Below are 20,748 nucleotides of genomic sequence, written 5' to 3'. Positions count from 1 at the left end.
TCCTGAATGATGTCCAAGAATGGCTGACAAACAATCACTTGAAACTAAATCCAGACAAGACCGAGACACTCCTCATCTCGAACAAGGAAGACAACCCGCAAATCACCGAATGGCTAAAAGAAATCGATGCGCTCAAAGGGAATCTTACTCTAGCAGACTCTGTTAAATCTCTGGGCATCATCTTAGACTCCAAACTAAACATGACAAAACACATCAAAAACGTGGGCAAAAGTGCATTCTTTAACCTCAAACTTCTGAACAAAATCAAACCCTACATCCCAAATAAGGATCTCAAACTGGCAACTAAATCTCTGGTACTGTCAAGACTGGACTATGGGAACGCAATCCTAACAGGTATTCCTAACAGGTATTCCTAAATCGAACTTGGCACCGATCAAAACAACATTACATGCGGCAGCCAGAATGATCACCGGCATCAAAAAATCTGATCACATCTCCCCTGCACTCAAAGAACTCAAATGGCTCCCAGTAGAAATGCGAAGTAACTTCAGAACGGCCTGCCTAACCCACAAAGCCCTCCATACCGGCAAACCCGAATACTTGGCAACAAAACTCAAAAAAGCAGGCCAAGCCAGGAATCTGAGAAGCTCTAACTCCCTCCTGCTCATCCTACCTAAAACCAGAAAGAAAAGAACAGCGGACTGCTCTTTCACGGGAAACGACCCCAAAATCTGGAACTCCATCCCCCCGCACATCAGAACTATACCGTCTTTTGTGGAATTCAAAAGCCAACTCAAATCCTTGTTCCTTATCCGCTCCCTTGGCTGTGGATAATTCGGCAGGAAAGCAACCCCTGAACTATGTGACTACACGGAATCCGCTCACTCTGACACTCGTTGACTGCTAATACCTTTCATATGTCATGTCTCTGTTGATTTTATGTCATTCTTTTACTGTAAAGCGCTCTGTTACCTCCGGGTCTTGATAGTGCTATAGAAAACTTCTAAATAAAAAATAAAAAAAATACACTAATTAAAAGTATAGCATTTGTAAAACCTTGAAATTGAAGTATTTCAAATGTTCTTCAAATAAAGTGTTTTTATGCTTTTACTCAGCTTTGAATGCAGTAACCCTATAAACGGGCAAACAGTCAACCCCCGGGACCACAAGAAGACCCCAGGGGGCTCCACCGGAGGGGAAGGTGCTCTGATTGGAGGCGGGGGATCAATACTAGGGTTCGGCTCTGATATTGCTGGCAGCATTCGGGTTCCTTCAAGTTTCTGTGGACTGTGTGGGTTAAAACCGACATTAGCGAGACTGAGGTATGCAATCAAATCTAAACATTGTATGAACATCCCAGATTCAATTTTCTAGAATTTTTTTTATTTATTTATCAAAAAGCCCAAAGTTAATATTAAACAGCAAAAGATAATACTGCTATGTTCAATGCACATTTTATGCGCAGAAATATTGCGTCACAGTCCCCATGAACTCTCTGCTGAACTTTTCTGTCTGATTCTCATCTCCAAAGAGGGTAAAGAAATGTGCAATGAAATATAGTGAATTTTGTGATAAAGAGATGCAAATTAAGAATGAAAGATGTGACTAGGTGTTGCCATTGTTGCTTGGGTGACAGCTATTGAATTAGCATTATAGGAGGACGACATGAGTCAGGAAGTGACAATATATGCTTGATATCTTGACCCTCCTCGAAGAGTGCTGCCATCCCTGTGCATCTTGCCTTCTGGCACATTGGTGACGGTACGGCGCACGGAGCCTGTTTTGGGGCAAATCAATGCTCTACCATGTTGAAAGAGGACACTTGCTTCATTGTAGATTTTTTTTTCAAAGACCATGAAACAGAAAGAGACCCTCCTAAAATGCCTAATATTCGATAATGAAGGGAAATCACTAATATTTTTTAACATACTCTCGCCCACATATACCTCATCAAGTCCTCTCCAGGTACAATGTTAAATACCGGACGGGCTCGCCCCCTCTTTTGGGGCAATTACTTTTCTGTAACTGGAAAATCTCAATGTCAGGACCCGGAAAGGGGTTCCAGATGCCTACTGGTGAGTCTCTGGTTATCACTGTTTAATGTTAGGACACCATTGGCAGATTAGAAACTGCAGCAGGAGCTGTAAGTGAAGCTCAATGGCTTTTTGTCTAAAGGTCAACATGTTTCAGCTTTAATGTGTCACTGAAGTCATCTAGCTTTCATCAGGCCCACCAGGGTCCCATTCGGTAGCTGTCTTAATTGGTGAGGCTCATAGCCATGCTACACATGCATTCTAGCTGTGCACACACTCGCATAACAGATTAATGTCACAACGTGAATACTGACTTTCAGTGTTTTGTAACCGGGAACTTCCTGGCGTCTCAATGTTCAGAAAAAGCTCTTAATTAGTATCATAGGTAGTTACATGCAGGTAGACCCCTGGTGTTGCACCTGTGCAGTCCCGTACACTCCTTTTATTCGATATTTGGGGACCGCAATAGGTGCTTTTCCTATGACGAAAGTATGAGGCCAGGGTATGCCTTCCTAAAACTAACTCTGAAGCTAATAAGAGCCTCTTCTGAAAATCGAGAGGCAGGGAAGTTCCCAGTTACAAAATACTGAACATTGGTATCCAAAATTTGTGGTATTTCTGTGTCATGTGAGAGTGTGTATGGCTAGAATGTGGGTGAGAGTCTGTTAAAAACAGGAGTGCCTTCCAGTCAGTATTGCTTATTAGGTATTCTAGGAGGTCCCCTCCGGTTCCATTTTTGATGGTGTATATATATTGAGTGGGAAGCCAAGGTAACTTTTTGCATGATTGTCCCTCACTCCTCGGACCACCAGACTCATAATTAGGCCCATAGAAGGAGAGGAGAATGCATCCTAGGATTGTTTTTATCTAGGAAGGTGCCCCTTCCTACACAAAAACAAGCCTGTCTTCAATGCAGGCCACGTGACCAAGTGTGCCTGCATTGGTGATAGGCAGCCAAAAGTGCACCAGGGCTAGGAGAGGACAGTAATGCACCGTATAATGGTAAATATGGTGCCTTCCTGTCCATTCCCTTTCACGCAGCGCAGCAAAGTGGGTTACTGTGTGGCGTGAAAACATGATAAATTCGGGCCTCAGTGTGGTTACGTCCTATAGTGTAATAGCCACAAAAATTTGCTTTGAAACTGAAAGTGCTGCAAAAGATTTCTGTGCTAAAAGTCTGAAACCTCGATTAACAATTCAGGAACCGTACCTACAGAACTTCTAAAGCAGGCTCTGCTATTTTCTTTGGAATAGATGACCATAATGGAAACAGGTGAAAGCAGATTGGGCCCAGATGTATCAAGGATCGGGTTACCAACCAGTCATTGTGTTTTTCACTGCACTGTTTTGTGCTGTGTCCCATGTACTAATCTAGCACAGTGCAAACCAACACATTCAGAAAGGTTTAAAGAACCAACTCCTTATTAATGTTAACGAGGTAGGATTTCCTCTTCAGCTCCTCGCGAAGAGCTGTGAATGCTTGCAGAGCTGGAATCCTTTGAGGGACAGCAGACCACCATTCCAGCAATAGCATTCACAAAATGCTTTCATTGCAGTCAAAATGCATTAATGGGACAGGGACTGCAATGACCAAAAATGTGGCACTATGTGAAAAGACATCAAGAGGCAGTATGCATCTGCCCCATCAACTTCTGTCTGTTCCCCCCTGTTTGCAGCTGACATTCACATGGTGCAAGATGTTTCTAAAAGTCAGCTTCCACTTTTCTATCCATGATTTCCAACTGTCTAAATCCATTTATACATAGGCCTGCAAGTTGCATGAAAGAGGGGGGACACTCTTCTACCTTCTGAAGAACTCTGTAGACATGATGAGTCACAGACCAATTGCTACTTACGGGCCAATTCACAAACTGCATTTTGTAGAACATTTAGTAATACTACGCTAGTACTGTTAAAGTACTACAAAAAGCTATTGACAAACCTACGAGTTTAGCTATCCCTCTCCACCTCTCCTATCGTTTTGTGTTTGATCCACACACATGTCAGTTTACTACTTTTTGGTAAATTTGGGAGGGACCAGAGGAATTGGCTAGAAAAAAGGGCACCCTTAATACGAAGGAGTAAGGAGGGGATTAGTGTGGCCTAGGAAGGTGTTTAGAGAGAGACATGCACCCACCCACAAAAGAGTATGCCCATTGCTCTTCACAAACTGCAATTCCAAAGTTACTGCAGCCAGGAAGACACCCAAAACAGCCGCAACACCTGGAAAACAGCAGCAAAAAATAAGCAAATTATTTTTCTTAAAATACCCTGATTTAGCAATTTGTGCACCAACAAAGGAGGCCATAAATCTCCCGAGCCCAATTCAGCCTGACAAGATAAAACCAACAGCCCCATCAGAGATACCTATTCAGGACATCATTGGGACAGGAGTCGCTTGAAAACATCTTTGTCGAATCCGGATCTATAGACAACAAAAGTAATAAAGATCAAGGCAAGTTACCTAACGTGAATAAAGTGGGAGCACTAGGCGGCCCGATAACTCAGAGACAAGAAGGGGAGGATGCCAGGGCAAATTCCCTTCTAGAATCAAGCGTCCTAAAATCGACTGAAACAACTAACACAAAAACAAAAATAAAGAGGGCTCTTCAATTAGGGGAAACCCCAACGCCACTCCCAACTTCAAAGGAGCACAGGCCGGGGCCAGTGGCATCAACACCGCGCAATTTAGAGGTCTGCGGCAGCGTTCACAGAATCTTGATTGGTGATTCCAGAAGTGACGAAAGTAACGTAAACACTGACCACCAGTCGGCACCCATTTCAATCTCATCAGCAAGTAGGATTGAACACCCGGACGACCCTCTAGGGAACGGAGGCAGGCCACAACCCAATACACATTGGGGGAACGCCCTAATTAGCACACTGGACCAGGCAATAAGAGCACTTAACTACCAATCCGATAAAATGGAGGTTCAAATAGACCTAATAAACATCTTTGCAGAGCATATAGCAAACATAAGCTCTAAGGCAGACACAATAATGACCTTACTGGTTAATAAGGGAAACACTGACAAAATCACAAACACAGACAAAAGCACCATAGGAAATACAAACCAAATCCCAAACAAAGTCAAACAAAACAACTGTGAATGAGGGAGTATAATTGAAAAACCTGCGTCCCTCCTAGATATTTTAAAAGACATCCTAGGAGTAGTTCAGTCTTCATGTGAGCCAAAGGGAGACCGGGAAAACCCAGACAAAAACCTTATCAAAGAAACACCAAAAGCCCTATCTCACCAAACAAATCGGAGTACACGCAACAAGGGTTTCCAAAAAGTCAACCCCCCTACAAATAAAGAGCCTGAAGAAGGCGTAATAGAAAGCCACGAGGTACAAACAATCGAACAACCGTCCACCCCTCAACTGGAGCACCAAGACAAACTAACAAAAAGACAAAGGAAGAGAGCTAGGAAGGCACGGCCCAAACAAAAAAACAAACCAACCGTAGCCTCTGAACACCTCTTCCCTATTTTCACAAAGAACGTAAGTCAAGGGCTCAAAATGAATAACGTCACGCCGAATACCTCCACCAGTAGACAGGACCTATTATACTCGGAAAGGGTGAGCTACTCGTTTGAGAATTCGATAACGGTAGAATCTTCTCACGAATGAGAATTAATAATTTCCGAGGGGTCGAAGCTGAGCAAACAACAACAAGCAGGATCCCACAGTCCGAAGAGGACAGCAAAACAAACAGCGCTTCCAAGGCTACTGGCAGAAAAATCTCGAAAAAAGGAAGTCGTAAATGAATCAAGCCCTCCAAGACATAACTGCCAACACAGACGTCAGCCCGGCCCCATTACATGAGAAAAAAAAAGAGAGTTTATGAAAAATGGACAACGGGCCTTTGGGCGACAAAAAAAGCAAACAAAATAGGGAACCTAAACCCGTACAGCTAGGAATAGACCAAACGTCTCTCAAGATCACCACAAACGGTAGAGACAGGAGCGTCATCTTAAAGAGTGTTACTCAAGAATACGAGCAAATTACTCAATATACAGAATTGGGAAACGTGAAGTTAACGGAAAAGAGTAACGTGGCAACTAAAGGTCAGGCAAAAGTCATAACCACAAACACTTGGACCGTTAGAACAAAAGATCCTCAAATGGACCAGGAAGGAAATCAAATTAAAGATCTGGACGAGATGGAACCAGTACTGACCTTTATTCCGGAATATGCAACAAAGGGTAGACAGGACATCCTAAATAGAGGAAATGTTATAAAACTGGTCAAGGAAATCCCGGAATTAAACAGAATAGCCTCACAAGACATTAAAGCAGTGGATATCAAAGGAGCTCGCAGTTAAAATCTTTGCCCATAAAGCAACATTCGAGAGCTGGGGAATAACCCTGAAGCAACATAAGTGCCCCAGATATCCCTACCCTCTTTCTAATAGATCAGTCCACCTAAAGGAGGAAGTACCACAAAGCCCCAAGTTAAAAACGTGCTTACGAGCAGCACAGGTCTCGTCCCTGGGAAAAACATCAGGACCTAATAACAATGTTAAAAACCAGACACTCAAAATTGGGCTCCACTGTAGCAACCAAGACTGGTCATGGATCCCATTGGCGTTAAGCAAAAAGAGTTCCTAGAAATGTCGCATATGCCTCAGTTAGAGAACAAACACAAGACCCACACATGGAAGAAATAAACCCGGCTATGATTAAAATATGCTCATGGAATGTGCACGGGTTCAGTAGCATGGAGCAGGACCACGAAACCCAATAATTTTTTGATGAACAAGACATAATTCTCCTACAAGAGACCTGGAACTCGACCCACCCCAGAATTCCAGGCTTTATCGACTACATATACTAGCAGAGAGGCAGTCTAAATATGGGCATCCACGAGGCGGCCTATCAACTTTTGTGTCACAAATATTTAACTGGGAATCAGAGGAACTGGACGTCGAGCTAAAATGGTTTCAAGTCACAAAAGTCAAAATAAAGCCCCAGCACCAGCTCCTATTATTAAACATCTATATACACCCAGATCGCAAAGCAAAAGATGAAAAAATGGGACTGCTAACCAAACTCATCAAAACCCTGCAAAAAAACAATAAACTAAGCTCGTTGATGATATCGGGAGACTTCGATTGTAATCTACTGAGCGCCGATATGGGTAGACCCAACAGGGAGAAAAGAGTAGGAAACGGGCCCAAACAAGCTCCACTGCGTAACCTAAAATCAATGGGCCTAACAATCCTAAACAGTAAAAAAAAAGGTCACTCTTTGCTGGTACCCACCTACATGAGTGGAAAGGTTAAATCTACTATAGACTTTACAATTGTAAGTGAAAGAATAATAAACTCTATAGAGGAATACTCAATAGTGCAGCACATAGAAAGTGACCATTTCCCCCAAATCACACGGATGGCCATCACAGTTCCCCGTGATGAAGAATTATGCTCGCTACTGCAACAACCAGACAAATTTAACCTCCGGAAAATAAAGTGGAGGAGAAACAAAGAACATCCAGTCCACAGCTAGTAATTTTGTGACTAAACTCTGAAGCTTAGGTCACGGAGACCCTGTAAACAACTGGGAATACTTATTAGAGGACCTGAAGGAAAAGCACTCGGTTGTGCCAGAGGCGAAAAGAGACGGAGAAGTCAAGTCAACAGCATGGTTTAACCCTGAATTAAGACTTGAAAATATAAAAATAGCCAGTGCGTTACAGATCCAATAAAGATTGGCCGCACAGGGAAACAAATTAAACAATAACATCATTAGAAGCATGAGAAAAAAATACCAGAAAAAGTTATGGACGGCGAAGGCACTACATAAAGAATCGATCTGGGAAAAACTGATATTTGCAAGTAAAAAATCAAATTCCCGAGATTTTTGTGGCATCATTAATGATCTAAACCCAGGAGTAGTACTGCAACAGGACCCCAGAATCGGGGACAGGACCTGGGGAGACTATGTGAAGAACCTTTATTTAAAAAAGCAACCACATAGAAATGAAAATAATCGAGGTTTATTAATTAATACCGAACGTGACCACTTAAAAGTCAAATGCGCTAGCGAAAGAACGCACGAAAACACAAACCTCGAAAAAGACGTTTCCCACTAAGACACTCTGACTACCCGCACCCATTTAAAAAAGCTAATTCAAAAACTCAAAGCAGAGGGGGCCCCTGGACCAAACGGTCTCCCAACTGCAGTATTAAAAACCAACGAAGAGTTTTGGGCTGAACACTTAACAGTGTTATTTAATCACATTTTTACAAAGGGAAACATACCCGCTTCATGGAAAGGAAACATCATTCACACAATTCACAAGAAAGAGGATTGAAAACACCCAGGGAATTACAGGCTGATTTCCTTAATTGACGTTGAAGCCAAGCTATATGCTTCATGTCTCTTGGAAGAGCTGTAAGACTGGGCAAAATCCAATAACATAATCCCTAGTTTTCAAATTGGATTTAGACAAGGGATGGGGATGACCACAAACCTGACCATCTTGGGACTGCTAATGGAGAACGAGAAAAAAAAGAGCCATCGTCTTTATGGGTGTTTCGTCGACATAAAAGCAGCCTTTGACCACGTAAGCAGGTCAAGACTATGGGGAAAGTTAAGAAAATGGGGGCTGCCGGATAAAATACTAAACGCAATAATCGGTCTGTATAGCGACACATGGGCAAAGGTAAAACCAGGGAACGGGACCAGCCTAACAAAACAAATTGAGACCCAGGACGGCCTAAAACAAGGCTGTGTCCTAGCCCCCAGTCTTTTTAACATATATTTAGCAGACATTGGATGCAACCTAGAAAAAATCGAGAGTCACGCCCCAAAACTTGGCAATGTTTCAGTTCCAATTGTGCAGTATGCAGACGATATAGTACTATAAGCAAAACATCAATAGGTCTGCAACGCTTAAAAAATATGTTATCATTTTATTTAGGACAAGAAAATTTGGAACTGAACAAAGAAAAAACAAAAGTGCTCCGGCTAGTGGAGGGGAAGAAACTGAAATTTAAATGTTCAATCAACAACTCAGTCTTAGAAGAACAGGACTCATACAAGTATCTGGGGATGACCCTTGGGCAAGGTAATTCAAAAAAGAAGCACTCTTTGGTACTAAAAGAGAAGGCCTAATCATTAATCTATGCGTATAGGCAATTGCAACAAAAAATGGCCAGCCCGAATTATACTCACCTATTAAAAGTAATGACATCACAAATCTTACCTACTTTGTCATACGAGTTAACCATGTGGCTAGGCGGGGAGGCAACAATTTTAAACAACCTACAAAACAAAATCTACAAAGTAGTGTTTAATCTGCCGCACTCAGCCGCTCCCGCACAAGTCCGCCTCGAATTTGGCTTACAGAACCAAAAATTCCGGTCAATGTCCACTTTTGCAAAATTGTGTCATAAAATTCACTCTGCCCCAAGCGAGTCAATGGACAATATCTGCTGGAAGGAAATAAACTACAAAGGAAAACCCCCCCAATACCACCTTATGGGGAAGCTACCTTAGCACCTGTTTGATTACATTGGATCTACAAGAAGTATGGAAAAAAAATAGACCAAGCGTACTTCTGTAAAGTTGCCAACGGTTCAGCAAAAAGGAATTGTCTGTTAGAAATATCTCTAACGAAACGGCGCAACGCATGGACATCAATCAACTCTTACACCCATCAAAAACCACAGGGATACTTAGCCTCACATTTTAGTCAACATCTAAAGAAATCTTTTGTGGCTTATCGAATGGGCATGCACTATTCAAAGGATTTAAAGCCTTCTTGGAAACATCAAATTGAAAGCACCCACTGCAGAATGTGTGGATACCAGAAGGAAACTTTGATGCATTTGTTATGTGCATGTCCAGCTCTACTAGCTTTATGAAGACGTCACCTACGGGCCATCTTTATTACATTAAAGATCCGCACTTGCCGGCAAGCAGTAACAAGCTGGCTAGGAGGCACTTCCTCCATCTTGGCATGTTGGGGAATTAAATTTATGAGCAAGGTAACAAAACTGCTACAAGAAACTCAACTGACAAATGGCTCCTACGGTCTAGCACAAAGACTGGATCAAGGCAGGAAGTCCGCTGTGGCAGAACGGACACTAACAAAAACCATGCTAATGAACTTAACAATACACTATAGTGGATGAAATATGATCAGTGTTGTCTTTTTAACTGAGACAGAATATTTATTTATTTATTTATTTTTTGTTCCAAAACTTGTAACTTTTAACCGGCCCAAAGATTGTAACAATTTTTATTAATCAAACAATAAAATAAACTTGAACTACTCCAACTCAGAGACAGAATAGGTCCAGCACCACTCCGGCCAACTACTGATTTTTTTTTTAAACAATTTTTATTGGGTTTTACAGAATCCGCATTACATAATCACAATCTTCATCAATCAACTCAGAAAACATCATTCCCCACAGATGTTGGATCCCTAATATCCCTAATATGTTCCGCTAAACATTCTCTGTGGCGCCATATGCGGTTAATATTAATAACTATATCCCAATGATATATATAACCCCAACTCCTCCTCAACAAGTAATTCCGGCCAACTACTGATGCTGTAACACCATCCTATAAACTATAATGGTGATAGGCATTTAAAATAAAACCTCATGGGGGATAATGTTAAATTAAATTATTTGTAATAGTTAAAAATGTAAATGAATATAATCAATTTAAAAAAAAATCTAATAATGAAACATATTTATTAGTTAATTATAAAATATTTTAACAAAGCTTTTGGGATTTATACATGAATATACCATTCATTTCTGTTGAAATGTAATTAAATTACTTGTAATTAATTCAATACAACACTTTAAACAATTATTAATGCATGATAAAAAACAATTACTTCACGTGGAATAGTATTTTTAAATGTAAACTCCAAAATAATTTTTATTACATTTAATATTTCTAAATTAATGAAAGGATAATTCAAACATTAATAGTACTGGAGCATTTGTTCTACATTTAAATAAATGTATAAAATAAAAGTATCTTAGTATTTAACATAACAACATTTTTTCTCATTAACTATTGAGGTTAATAACGTTTTTTTTTTAATTCCTCTATACTTTACCATAGAAAAATCCTCCCCTTGATTGTGGTGTCTACCTGTGGCAAAGTATAGGGAAAAGTAAAAAAGTTTATTTATACATTCAAAGAAGTCTGGTAATTTTGTTTGATCATTTTCATAAATGTTTAATTTTTATATTTTTTAACATTAAATTATATGGATGGTTTACTTTTTATTTTTACTCCCTAACTCCATTTTGTCCCTAAAGGAGGATGTTGCAATATCAGCGGTTGGCCATGTGTGGGGCTGGACTTACTACTGTTTCTTCTTTCATTGTAGTACCTGACTGACGTAAATTTGTCTCTACACCCTTTTTTGGGTGGGTTGGGGGCAGGAGGAGGGGGGCGGAAGACGTTTAAGTCTGCACTTTTGAGTAACTTTATACTTGGATTTTGTGAATGGCCAAAAGTTAGAACGTTACTCAGAAGTGTAAGAGTAGATTACATGTGAATATTACTCACAAGTGTGTTACGTTTGTGAATAGCCCCACTTATACCTATTTAGTTAGAATAGGATTTTTGCAAAGCATGCAATTTAGCACACGACTGGCTTTTTGGGATAAAAAACTTTAGCACATCTGCCCCTATGGTTGATCTCCCTGCATGATGATAGTCAAATCAAAAAGCTTTCTATGAATGGTTAGTACATGTAAGAGAATTATATGGTTGATTGTAAAGGATCATAACTACCATATTTATTTGCATTCCTCCTCAGCTAAGTTAGGGTTGGATGTTATCTGTAAATCTGTGATTTGTGGTGGCAGTGATAACCCCTGCCAGTGGCCATTCTGTCAGGAGAACTCCATCAGCCCTACAATCCTCCAAATGAGTTATTACCACTCCTTTCATAAATTGCCAACAGATTTAAAGTTATCACAAAACTGAAAATTAGCCCACATGAGACTGACAAAAATAAATTCACCAGGCCTACCAACCTCAAACATTTTTTTCATGTGTATGGTGTGGTCAAGCTGGAAGAGGGCAGTGCTTTGAGTTCTTTTCTCAAAAGTCATGGAGAGGCTGGGACCACGGAGAGTTTTTTTTTCTAAGGGTGTTAACCTGCTAAGAACAATCCTAGCACCTACTCTAAGTATTGATTTCCTGCTCACCTTCTTTTCACCATGTAATATCAGCTCTTCAACTGATGATCATAGGAAGTGAGCTGATGTCACATGAAACATGGAGGTACAGTGTAAGTTGGCAGGTCCATCTGTGATAAAGAGATGATGTAAGAGAACTGACCCAGAAAATCTATTGCCTAATTTTGACTGGGATCCCGTTTTACTTTCCTACATAAAGTGTTACTATGCACAATTGTGTATACCTGCCTCCCCTGTGATTTTATTTGCCTTAAGCCTCTTTTCTCTACTTACCTTTCCTTCCCTTCTTTCCAAGGTCCCAAACAATGGGTGGAAAGTATGTATTCTTGAACAAAAACACATAGATTTAATTCTGATATCTTCCAAATCTGCTTAATCTTTCACACCTTTGGGTTAGTAGCAGGCAGGTCCCAAATCTCTAGTAGTGTAATTACTTTACTACTATTCAACTTACGGTCTGATGTATTTCATGCTTATGAGTGTGCTCAGAATGCACAGATGTGGTGTTACCATTTTGTAGATGTCAAATAAAAGCTTGGTGCTGTGTAGTTCACAAGTGCTGAGAGCTATTGTATGTGGTTCTTGTTGTCAGAGGGGCTGCTGCATAGGCTGTTTGGGGGAGGGTTCTGATTGGGTACTAGGACTAGGGTTTCCTATTGGACTTGGGGATCAGGGCTTTGGCTTTGATTGGCTGCTAGTGCCCGGATTGTTGTGATTGGTTAATAGGGCAAGGTCTCCCATTGGCTCTAGGGTTTAGGGTTAGTGTTCTGCTTGGTTAGGGCTAGAGTTCCATTTGCCAATAGGACAATTTCAAGCATAGGGCTCAGGGCATCGAGGCTGAGGGCAGAGTAGACCAGGGCAGTTGCCTGTTTGGGTCAACCCTAGGGCCAGAGATGCTGGGCAATTTTCATTTATGAGCTACCACCTTAAGCCCTCTGCATCTGCAAACATCCAAACACAATATCAGCAAAGGCATTCTACTCATGCACCAAAAACAAACCTCATTCAGATTTCAATGTGCATTGAACCACTACCAACCCCCACAAACCACACCTACACACAATTTTACCCCAACTGCAACACTATCACACCTACATTCTCACACAAAACACAACTCTGTCCTATACCACTAACACATCACCAACACAACACAAAGCCAATTATACATACCATCAGTGCATCCAGACTCACACTCCTTGTTCAAACAAAACACCAGCTCTATCCTCTACTTGCTCTTAAAAGATCCCTTTTTATCATGACAAAACCTATACTCAGCCTTCCATCACCCAATCCACAAACACTTGCCTTTTTTAACCAATTACACACAACCATACAAACCTTAAATGGCACTCCACCACACACTTTACCTATTCCAGTGATCACATGTAACACTAACTCTCATACCTTGTGTCCATCCCCTCCAACCCACCACATACTTGTCTCCAAAACACATCACCACCCCTGTACTTTTCAAATACCACTCACCAGCAGTACTGCACATACAATTGTTCATAAAAAGCACTATATCAATATCTCCTCTCACTAATTCACAAAAACAAAACATACAAATCTCAATATATCATATTTGCTTCACATATATTCCCTAACTATGCAACAGTGTATCTATATATTTATTATTTTACTCCTATTGTACAAGGAAAAAAAATACTCTTTAGAAAACTTTACTCTGTCCCACCATCACCCTACACCTCTATCAATGTATTCTCTATCTTCACTCTCCCACACCAACCCTTTCTACTACTATGATCTCCAAAATAACCCTGACTTGACTTCTCCCTCCTCCACACCTCCTGGTTCACCCCAAACACCAATTTACTACTATAATCTCCCAAACAACCCTACTGAATTCTCCCTCATCTTATCTCTCCTTTGACTCATTCAAAAACTAATTTTCAACTGATTCTCTTTCTCCCTAACACCTTTCTACAGGCTCTTCATATCTCCTTTACTCATCCCAGATGTCAACATACTACTATGCTCTCCCAATGAACATTTTCTTCCCTCTTCTTTCCTTCCATTACTCTATTCAATTCAACTAACAGCCTCACATGTCCTCCACTGAAATTAACTCGTACTTCTGTATACTAATACTATACTCTTTCTTCCACATACTAATCCACCACTAATCCCTTAGGGTTCTAGAGTAGCGTGCTACTCGTCGAAAAACGATTTGACGCCTCGTCAGGTATATTAAGAGCTATATAAATACAATTCCAATTTACAATTACATGTGAAAAATCCACCAAGACTAAAGGCAACTGAATAAAGTGAAATTAAAGTGCAGTGGTTTATTATCTTGGTCCATGTTCCTTCTTTATAATGGTTGTTGTAAAACAGCACTCCAAATGCCCGCTTTAATTTTTGCTTTAAATTCATCTATCCTTTTCTTTTTTCAAATGTCGGAGATTTTGCGGAAAACCATATATTTAATCAGTATGCTAATTAATCATGTCAGGGCATTGCTTTTGATTTCTTGACATCTACCATTTCCACAAACAAAAACAGAGGGCCAAGCTACTTTTAACAGGCATGTTGTGGCACTGAATAAAAATCTAAATACATGACTAACTTGGTTATGCTCTAATAAAGATGTGTTTGCTGTTTAAGATAGATTCAGCAGAGTATCTCTATGGTGCCCTGCAGATGTAAAATATATCTGATTAGGATTTACCAGTAATGACAACTAGATTTATCTTTAAAATAGAAATCTATTATTCTGGGTACTACCATTTAATGTATGCTAATTGACATGTTTCCCTTTTTTACTCAGTGTAAAAGGAATTGGTTCACCTGTTTATGGATTGTCGTCAGGTATAGTATTATTTGCTCAGTGCTCTATCATGAATCAGTCCAATAGGAAAATTCATTTTGCATCTAGTCCCATACACATTATCCTTGCTTATACTTTTTTTTTGACAACATGAATTTGACTCTATTTATTACCAGGGGTGTCTTGACTTCAGAGGGGCAGATTTACAAGCCCATAGCAACAACTTTACACCGCCGTTGCGTCACTTCTAGGATGCAGCGGTGTCATAAACAATTCACCACGTTGCGACATATTTACAAACTGACGCATCTATGGAGATGCGTCACGTTGTAAAGCCCTATGCTACATTATACCTGCATCAGGTGTAATGTTTGCTGGGCGGGCATTCCCATGTGAGAAAGCCTCATAAAAGTGACGCAGTGAAATCTACAAGATTTCACTACATCACTTCTGCGACACCACTGTGTCAAAACCTTGCGCCTGCTTGAAGCAGGCATAAGGAGTGACGCAGCATGATAGGAATAGCCATTCCTGACCATTGCTGGAGTTGCGTCGTGCTTGCGACACGACTCCAGCAATGTTCTGCCTTTCCAGCAAAAGATTCGTCACGCATCTGTCTATCCTTCCGCCACGGTGTGCCGCATTGTAAATATGACACATCCATGGTTGCGCAAGGCTTTTTTTCCATCACACAATTTCACTGACACATCTCTGCTAATATGCATAGATGTGCCTGTCCTTGTAAATATGCCCCTTAGTCTTTATTTCTGAGCCACTGAAGACTATTCTTTTTGATTTAAGACACTGGGATCATATACTTTAGTTTCTGCAATGAATGCTCTGTCTGACAGGGTAGAGGAAAGCATCCATGCTGGTGGGGCTCTTTCTACCAATGCAAGACCCACCTCAAGAGAAAAACTCTGTGATGGGAATTCTATGAGGAACCTTTAGTATTATGGAGTTTCATCGAACATAACTAGAGCCTTTCAGTGGACTGTAACCGCATTGTCAGGACCCATATTACAAGTGTTTGCTAAATGCTGTAAGATTTTATCCCAGCATTTCATGGACTCCCGCATTGCTTTCCATGAAAGACTGCCAAAGTATGGGACATATTACCAAGGGCCATTATCGCCGCATTAGCGGGACTTTTTCCCGCTAAAGCGGTGATAATTTTATCGCCCAATTACCAACCTGTCGCTAACATCAGTTAGCGACAGCTAGTAGGCGATAGCGAGCATCTGGGGGCCCACTTTGCATGTCAGCGATATTTATCGCTAATGACATGCAAAGTGGGCGTGCCAAGATGTTATCGACTGTAAACAGTCACTAATATCGCTATCTCCTATTACCAACAATGGTTTAGTTTTGGAAATATTCGCGCTTAGCGTGAATATCTCCAAAATCTAACGCCTGCCCAGAGCAGTTCTTAGCCATGTTATCCAATGCAAGGTGGATAACATGGCTAAGAGCATTGTCACGATAATGTGTGAATATCGCTGTATTTACAGCGATATTCACGCATTTCGCCTGTTTTTTTCGTTTTAGAGATAAACCTTGCTAATAGCAAGGTATCTCTGCGATATAAACAGGTGAAGGGCAGCGATAGGAAAACTCCCGCTAGGCCAACTTAGCGATAATAATCGCTAGTTGTTGGTAATATGCCCCTATGTTTTTTCTTGGGGTTGGCACTACTGTAATAGTAACAGATCAGCCACCTCTACTGAGCATCCAATCCAGTACCCTATTTGGGGCTGGTAGAAAGACAAATGATAATCCCAGTGGAGGAGGGTTGTATGCTACTGCATCCACAACCACTACATATAAGAGCTGTTAAATTGTGATCACTACATTTATGATAACTACATGAGTCCAGAAATTATTAATGATGTTTACCACTACTCAACCACACTACATGGACCACACTTCCACGTTCATTTTTGGTAAGTTCGTGTTATTGTTGTTATTAGCCATTTTGTTCATTATTGTAATTCTAATGCTTTTAATGTAAATTAAATGTTATTTATTGTAAAAGTGACCTTTATACCTATACTCACTTTTTTATCCCATTTAATTTATTTAATGTTGTATCCTTATCCTAGTCCTGATCCAAAGCCTAAACTAACCATTATTTATTTTTAATAAATGAATTTACATTTATTATTATTCATCTTTATCCTTATCCTCACATTAAGCCTAACCTTTTAATATCTTTCCATTATTTTAACTTATTGTATTTTATTATAGTTATTGATTTTAAATTTTGTCCTTATACCTATAAATAATTCTGATCCTTAACTATAATGTTTTCATTAACTGAAATGAATTAATCATTTTAATCCAAAATCTAGTATTAACAATAATCTTTGATCAATTTAAATATCATTTCATATATTTAGCCCTAAGTATAATAAACATTTCTCTTTTTACTAAATGAAATACTATAGTTTAAGGAGGAAAGGTGAGATATTTGTCCCTTTTTATCTTAATTTTAAACAGATTAACATAATTCAAATTTCATATTGCATTTCCTGATTAAATGGCAGTGAATTTAGTTGTCAACATAGTGCAGTGACTTTGGTGTAGGGACCTAATGATGTTGTGAGGAGGTACCCCTGAGTAGTTAGTAGAGGATCTGATTTTATATATCTGGGCAAACCATGGTAATCTACAATGTATAGGTGGTCAATGATGGATGACCTTACTTAAACTATGTCGCTAACAGCACATTTGACCAAGGTTTAAACAACATAGTTTTCCAGTGTGCTCAGAATAAGGAAGAGGATTGTAGAAGAGGGTCAAGTCAACTTAAGACATCTATCCTAATGCCACACCAAGCCTATGGCTCAATAACATGTCGGCTTCTCTAGGTTACTTATTGCTTTACTGGAGAGGGACCCACTTGGTAAATGCCTCAGCGAAACTAATCACTGCAAACAGCTGCCAGTCAAAAAAAGCCAGTAACCGGTTGCTGGTCATACTTTCCCAAATTGCACCTACAGACATATTCGGATCACTATGTTTATCATTCAGACTCTCACAATAACTTGCATTACAATTGATAGAGCGGAGCTGACACTTCCAATTACATTATCACTGGGGAAGCAGAGTCAGCACGTCAGCATGATGACTTCATGATGTATTTTCTTCCAAAAAGGGTATTCCTGATTATAACATCCCAAAAATTGGGGATAAAATTGTTTTTTTTTGTTTTTTAGTAAGCATGTTGGTTGAGGAACCCAGCCATACGTTTTCTCCTGAGCAGAAAAAATAAACTTTTTACATCCGGCACACACCATCCTAAAAATTCCCTTTTGAAGAAGCTGTGACTTCTAAGTTGACAGTTTTGAGAGATCAACAATGTTGTGAAAGCCATTACAACTTCATGAATTATGCTGCACCCCCATATCTTTTTGGAGGTTGGTGCATCCAATGGTGCCACCAAACCTACCAGCATGGTATCGATTATTTAGGATTAATGTAGCTTGACTCTGACCTGGTTCTCCCAGATGTGGTTCTTCCCTGGAGATTAGGTTTCCTTTGATATTCTTAACATGAAAGTTGGATATTGAATGACCACATTCATCCTGCCCAGTGCTGGACATCTTCAAATCTAGTATCGCTGTCTTGTGGATCCATACGGGCTCGCACTTAATTCTTATTGCCACAGTGTCATGATTAATGAGTTACTCTAGGAGGCCATCCGGAACCTTCCTCCACGTTTGGTCCCATAACTATATTTTTCTACAAGGCATTGCTTAGTCAAACAAGCTTCTCCGTTCAATATTCACGATTCCGTGGCACAATAAGGTATCTTTATTGTAAGATCCTGAGAATGTACCATTCAGTAAATCATTTGTATCATGTGGAAACATGAGAGCATGCCACTCCCAAAGACTCGATCCGTGACGCATCTGGAAAAAACAGACATGTTATAACATGTATCTGAAGCAAGCCATAGTTGATCATTGTCGTAGTCCTAACTAAGGGCCTTATTGCGACTTTGGCAGTGCAGCTATGGATCTCTGCTGGCACAACACCGCCAAAGCCATGCAAGGACCGCCTGCCTAATTCAACTCTTGCAGGCAGACGGTCCTTTTGCCTTTCCCACAGTGGTGTACTGAAAAAGAGCACCAGAATGGGAATGGCAAAATTGTTCCAGCACAGCATGGACAGGCAAGTCCATGTTGGAACTGGGAGTGCAAGCAGACAGTGGGGCACAACATGGCAGTGTAGGGCATGGGGGCTCACCACCATGAAAAGGCTGGTGGTGGAAGAACTCGTAATATGCTTGGTGGGACTGCGCCAGTCCCGCTCAGCATATTTCATTGCCCCTCAGCCGCGCCATGGCTAGGTAATGGCAGTTCCCTGGTGCAGCCGGCAGCCCACCACCAGACAGACTCAACGGCATATTACCAAGCAATAGCAATAATTATTGCTATGCATGGTTAGCGGCTAAAATGATATCGCCGCGCTCCGACGATTTTTACCGCTGAGATACCTTGATATTATCAAGGTTTATCTCAAAAGCGGTAAAAATCGACCGAAATGCATTAATATCGCTGAAAAGTCAGCGATATTCATGCATTACTGAGCAAATGCTCTCAGCCATGTTATCCACCTACCATTGGATAACATGGCTAAGAACTGCTCTGGGCAGGCGTTAGCTTTTGGAGATAATCGCGCTTAGCGCGATTATTTCCAAAACTAGGTAATGGGAGATAGCGATGTTAGCAACTGTTTCCAGTCGCTAACATCTTGGCACGCCCACTTTGCATGTCATTAGCGATAAATATCGCTGACATGCAAAGTGGGCCCCAAGATGATCGCTATCTCCCACTAGCTGTCGCTAACTGGTGTTAGCGACAGCTAGGTAATAGGGTGATAAAATTATCGCCGCTTCAGCTGGAAAAATTCCCGCTAAAGCGGCGATAAGGCCCTTGGTAATATGCCCCTCAGAGTCTTGACAAATCATAGGTAGGGAGAGCAAAGGTCTGAGTGGATCATCATAAGTAATTGGGCAGCAAACCAATTAGTGCATGTTGCAGCTTGTTAGAGGGGCGATCCCCGGGGAGGACAGACTCGGCACCTGACCACCCGGTGACCCACCTCTCCTAGGAACGCAGCCAAGCACGGGCGGGAGATCCTCAGGGAGAGGACCTCAACTCTAGGATCGTACGCGCTGCGCTAGCACCACTCGACAAAGGGACAGCACACCGTAGGTTTAAGAGAACGTATTCTTTATCTCTTCAAGTAAAATGGATCTTTATGATCCGCAGATTCTTATGTACAGGCGAGCAAGGGCTCAAAGAGTCTCGGTAGGGGTAGGGTACGGGACAGTCTCAAGGTTCAAAGTCACTTGCGGTTGCTTATCCGGCGCACAGCTCTCAATCCTCGAGCCGGGGAATACGGGTGATCTTGCGTCTAGCCGGACCAGGATAGTCTTAGGGAGCCGCGATCGAATCAGCAGGGCCCAGGAGTCTCAGGGTTGCAGGGGAGCCGCGACGGCGTCAGCAGGGCTCAGGTGGTCTTGGCAGAAGTCCTTCTCTGCTAGGTAGGAGTCGCGACAGCGTCAGCAGGGCTCAGGTGGTCTTGGCAGAAGTCCTTCTCTGCTAGGTAGGAGCCGCGACAGCGTCAGCAGGGCTCAGGTGGTCTCGGGCAGAAGTCCTTCTCTGCTCGGTAGGAGCCGCGACGAGGTCAGCAGGGCTCAGGTAGTTCTTTAGGTTGCCAGGGAGCCGCGACAGCGTCAGCAGGGCTCAGGTGGTCTTGGGCAG

At 41.2% G+C, this 20,748-nt stretch overlaps 1 protein-coding gene across 2 annotated transcripts in view; it reads left to right on the top strand.

Moving 5' to 3' along the window:
• The window catches only part of LOC144800537 (vitamin D3 hydroxylase-associated protein-like), a 306,080-nt gene that overhangs the window by 114,007 nt on the left and 171,325 nt on the right, over positions 1-20,748 (top strand). For both annotated transcript variants that reach the window (XM_078671688.1, XM_078671687.1), the window contains exons 5-6: positions 1,077-1,283; positions 14,975-15,015. In XM_078671688.1, coding sequence (XP_078527814.1) covers positions 1,077-1,283; positions 14,975-15,015 — 248 coding nt within the window. The remainder of the gene's footprint in view (positions 1-1,076; positions 1,284-14,974; positions 15,016-20,748) is intronic.

The sequence above is a fragment of the Lissotriton helveticus genome, chromosome 1_2, assembly GCF_964261635.1.
Source record: "Lissotriton helveticus chromosome 1_2, aLisHel1.1, whole genome shotgun sequence".
In the NCBI taxonomy this organism is placed as follows: Eukaryota; Metazoa; Chordata; class Amphibia; order Caudata; family Salamandridae; genus Lissotriton; species Lissotriton helveticus.
This window is presented reverse-complemented; position numbering and strand designations above follow the sequence as displayed.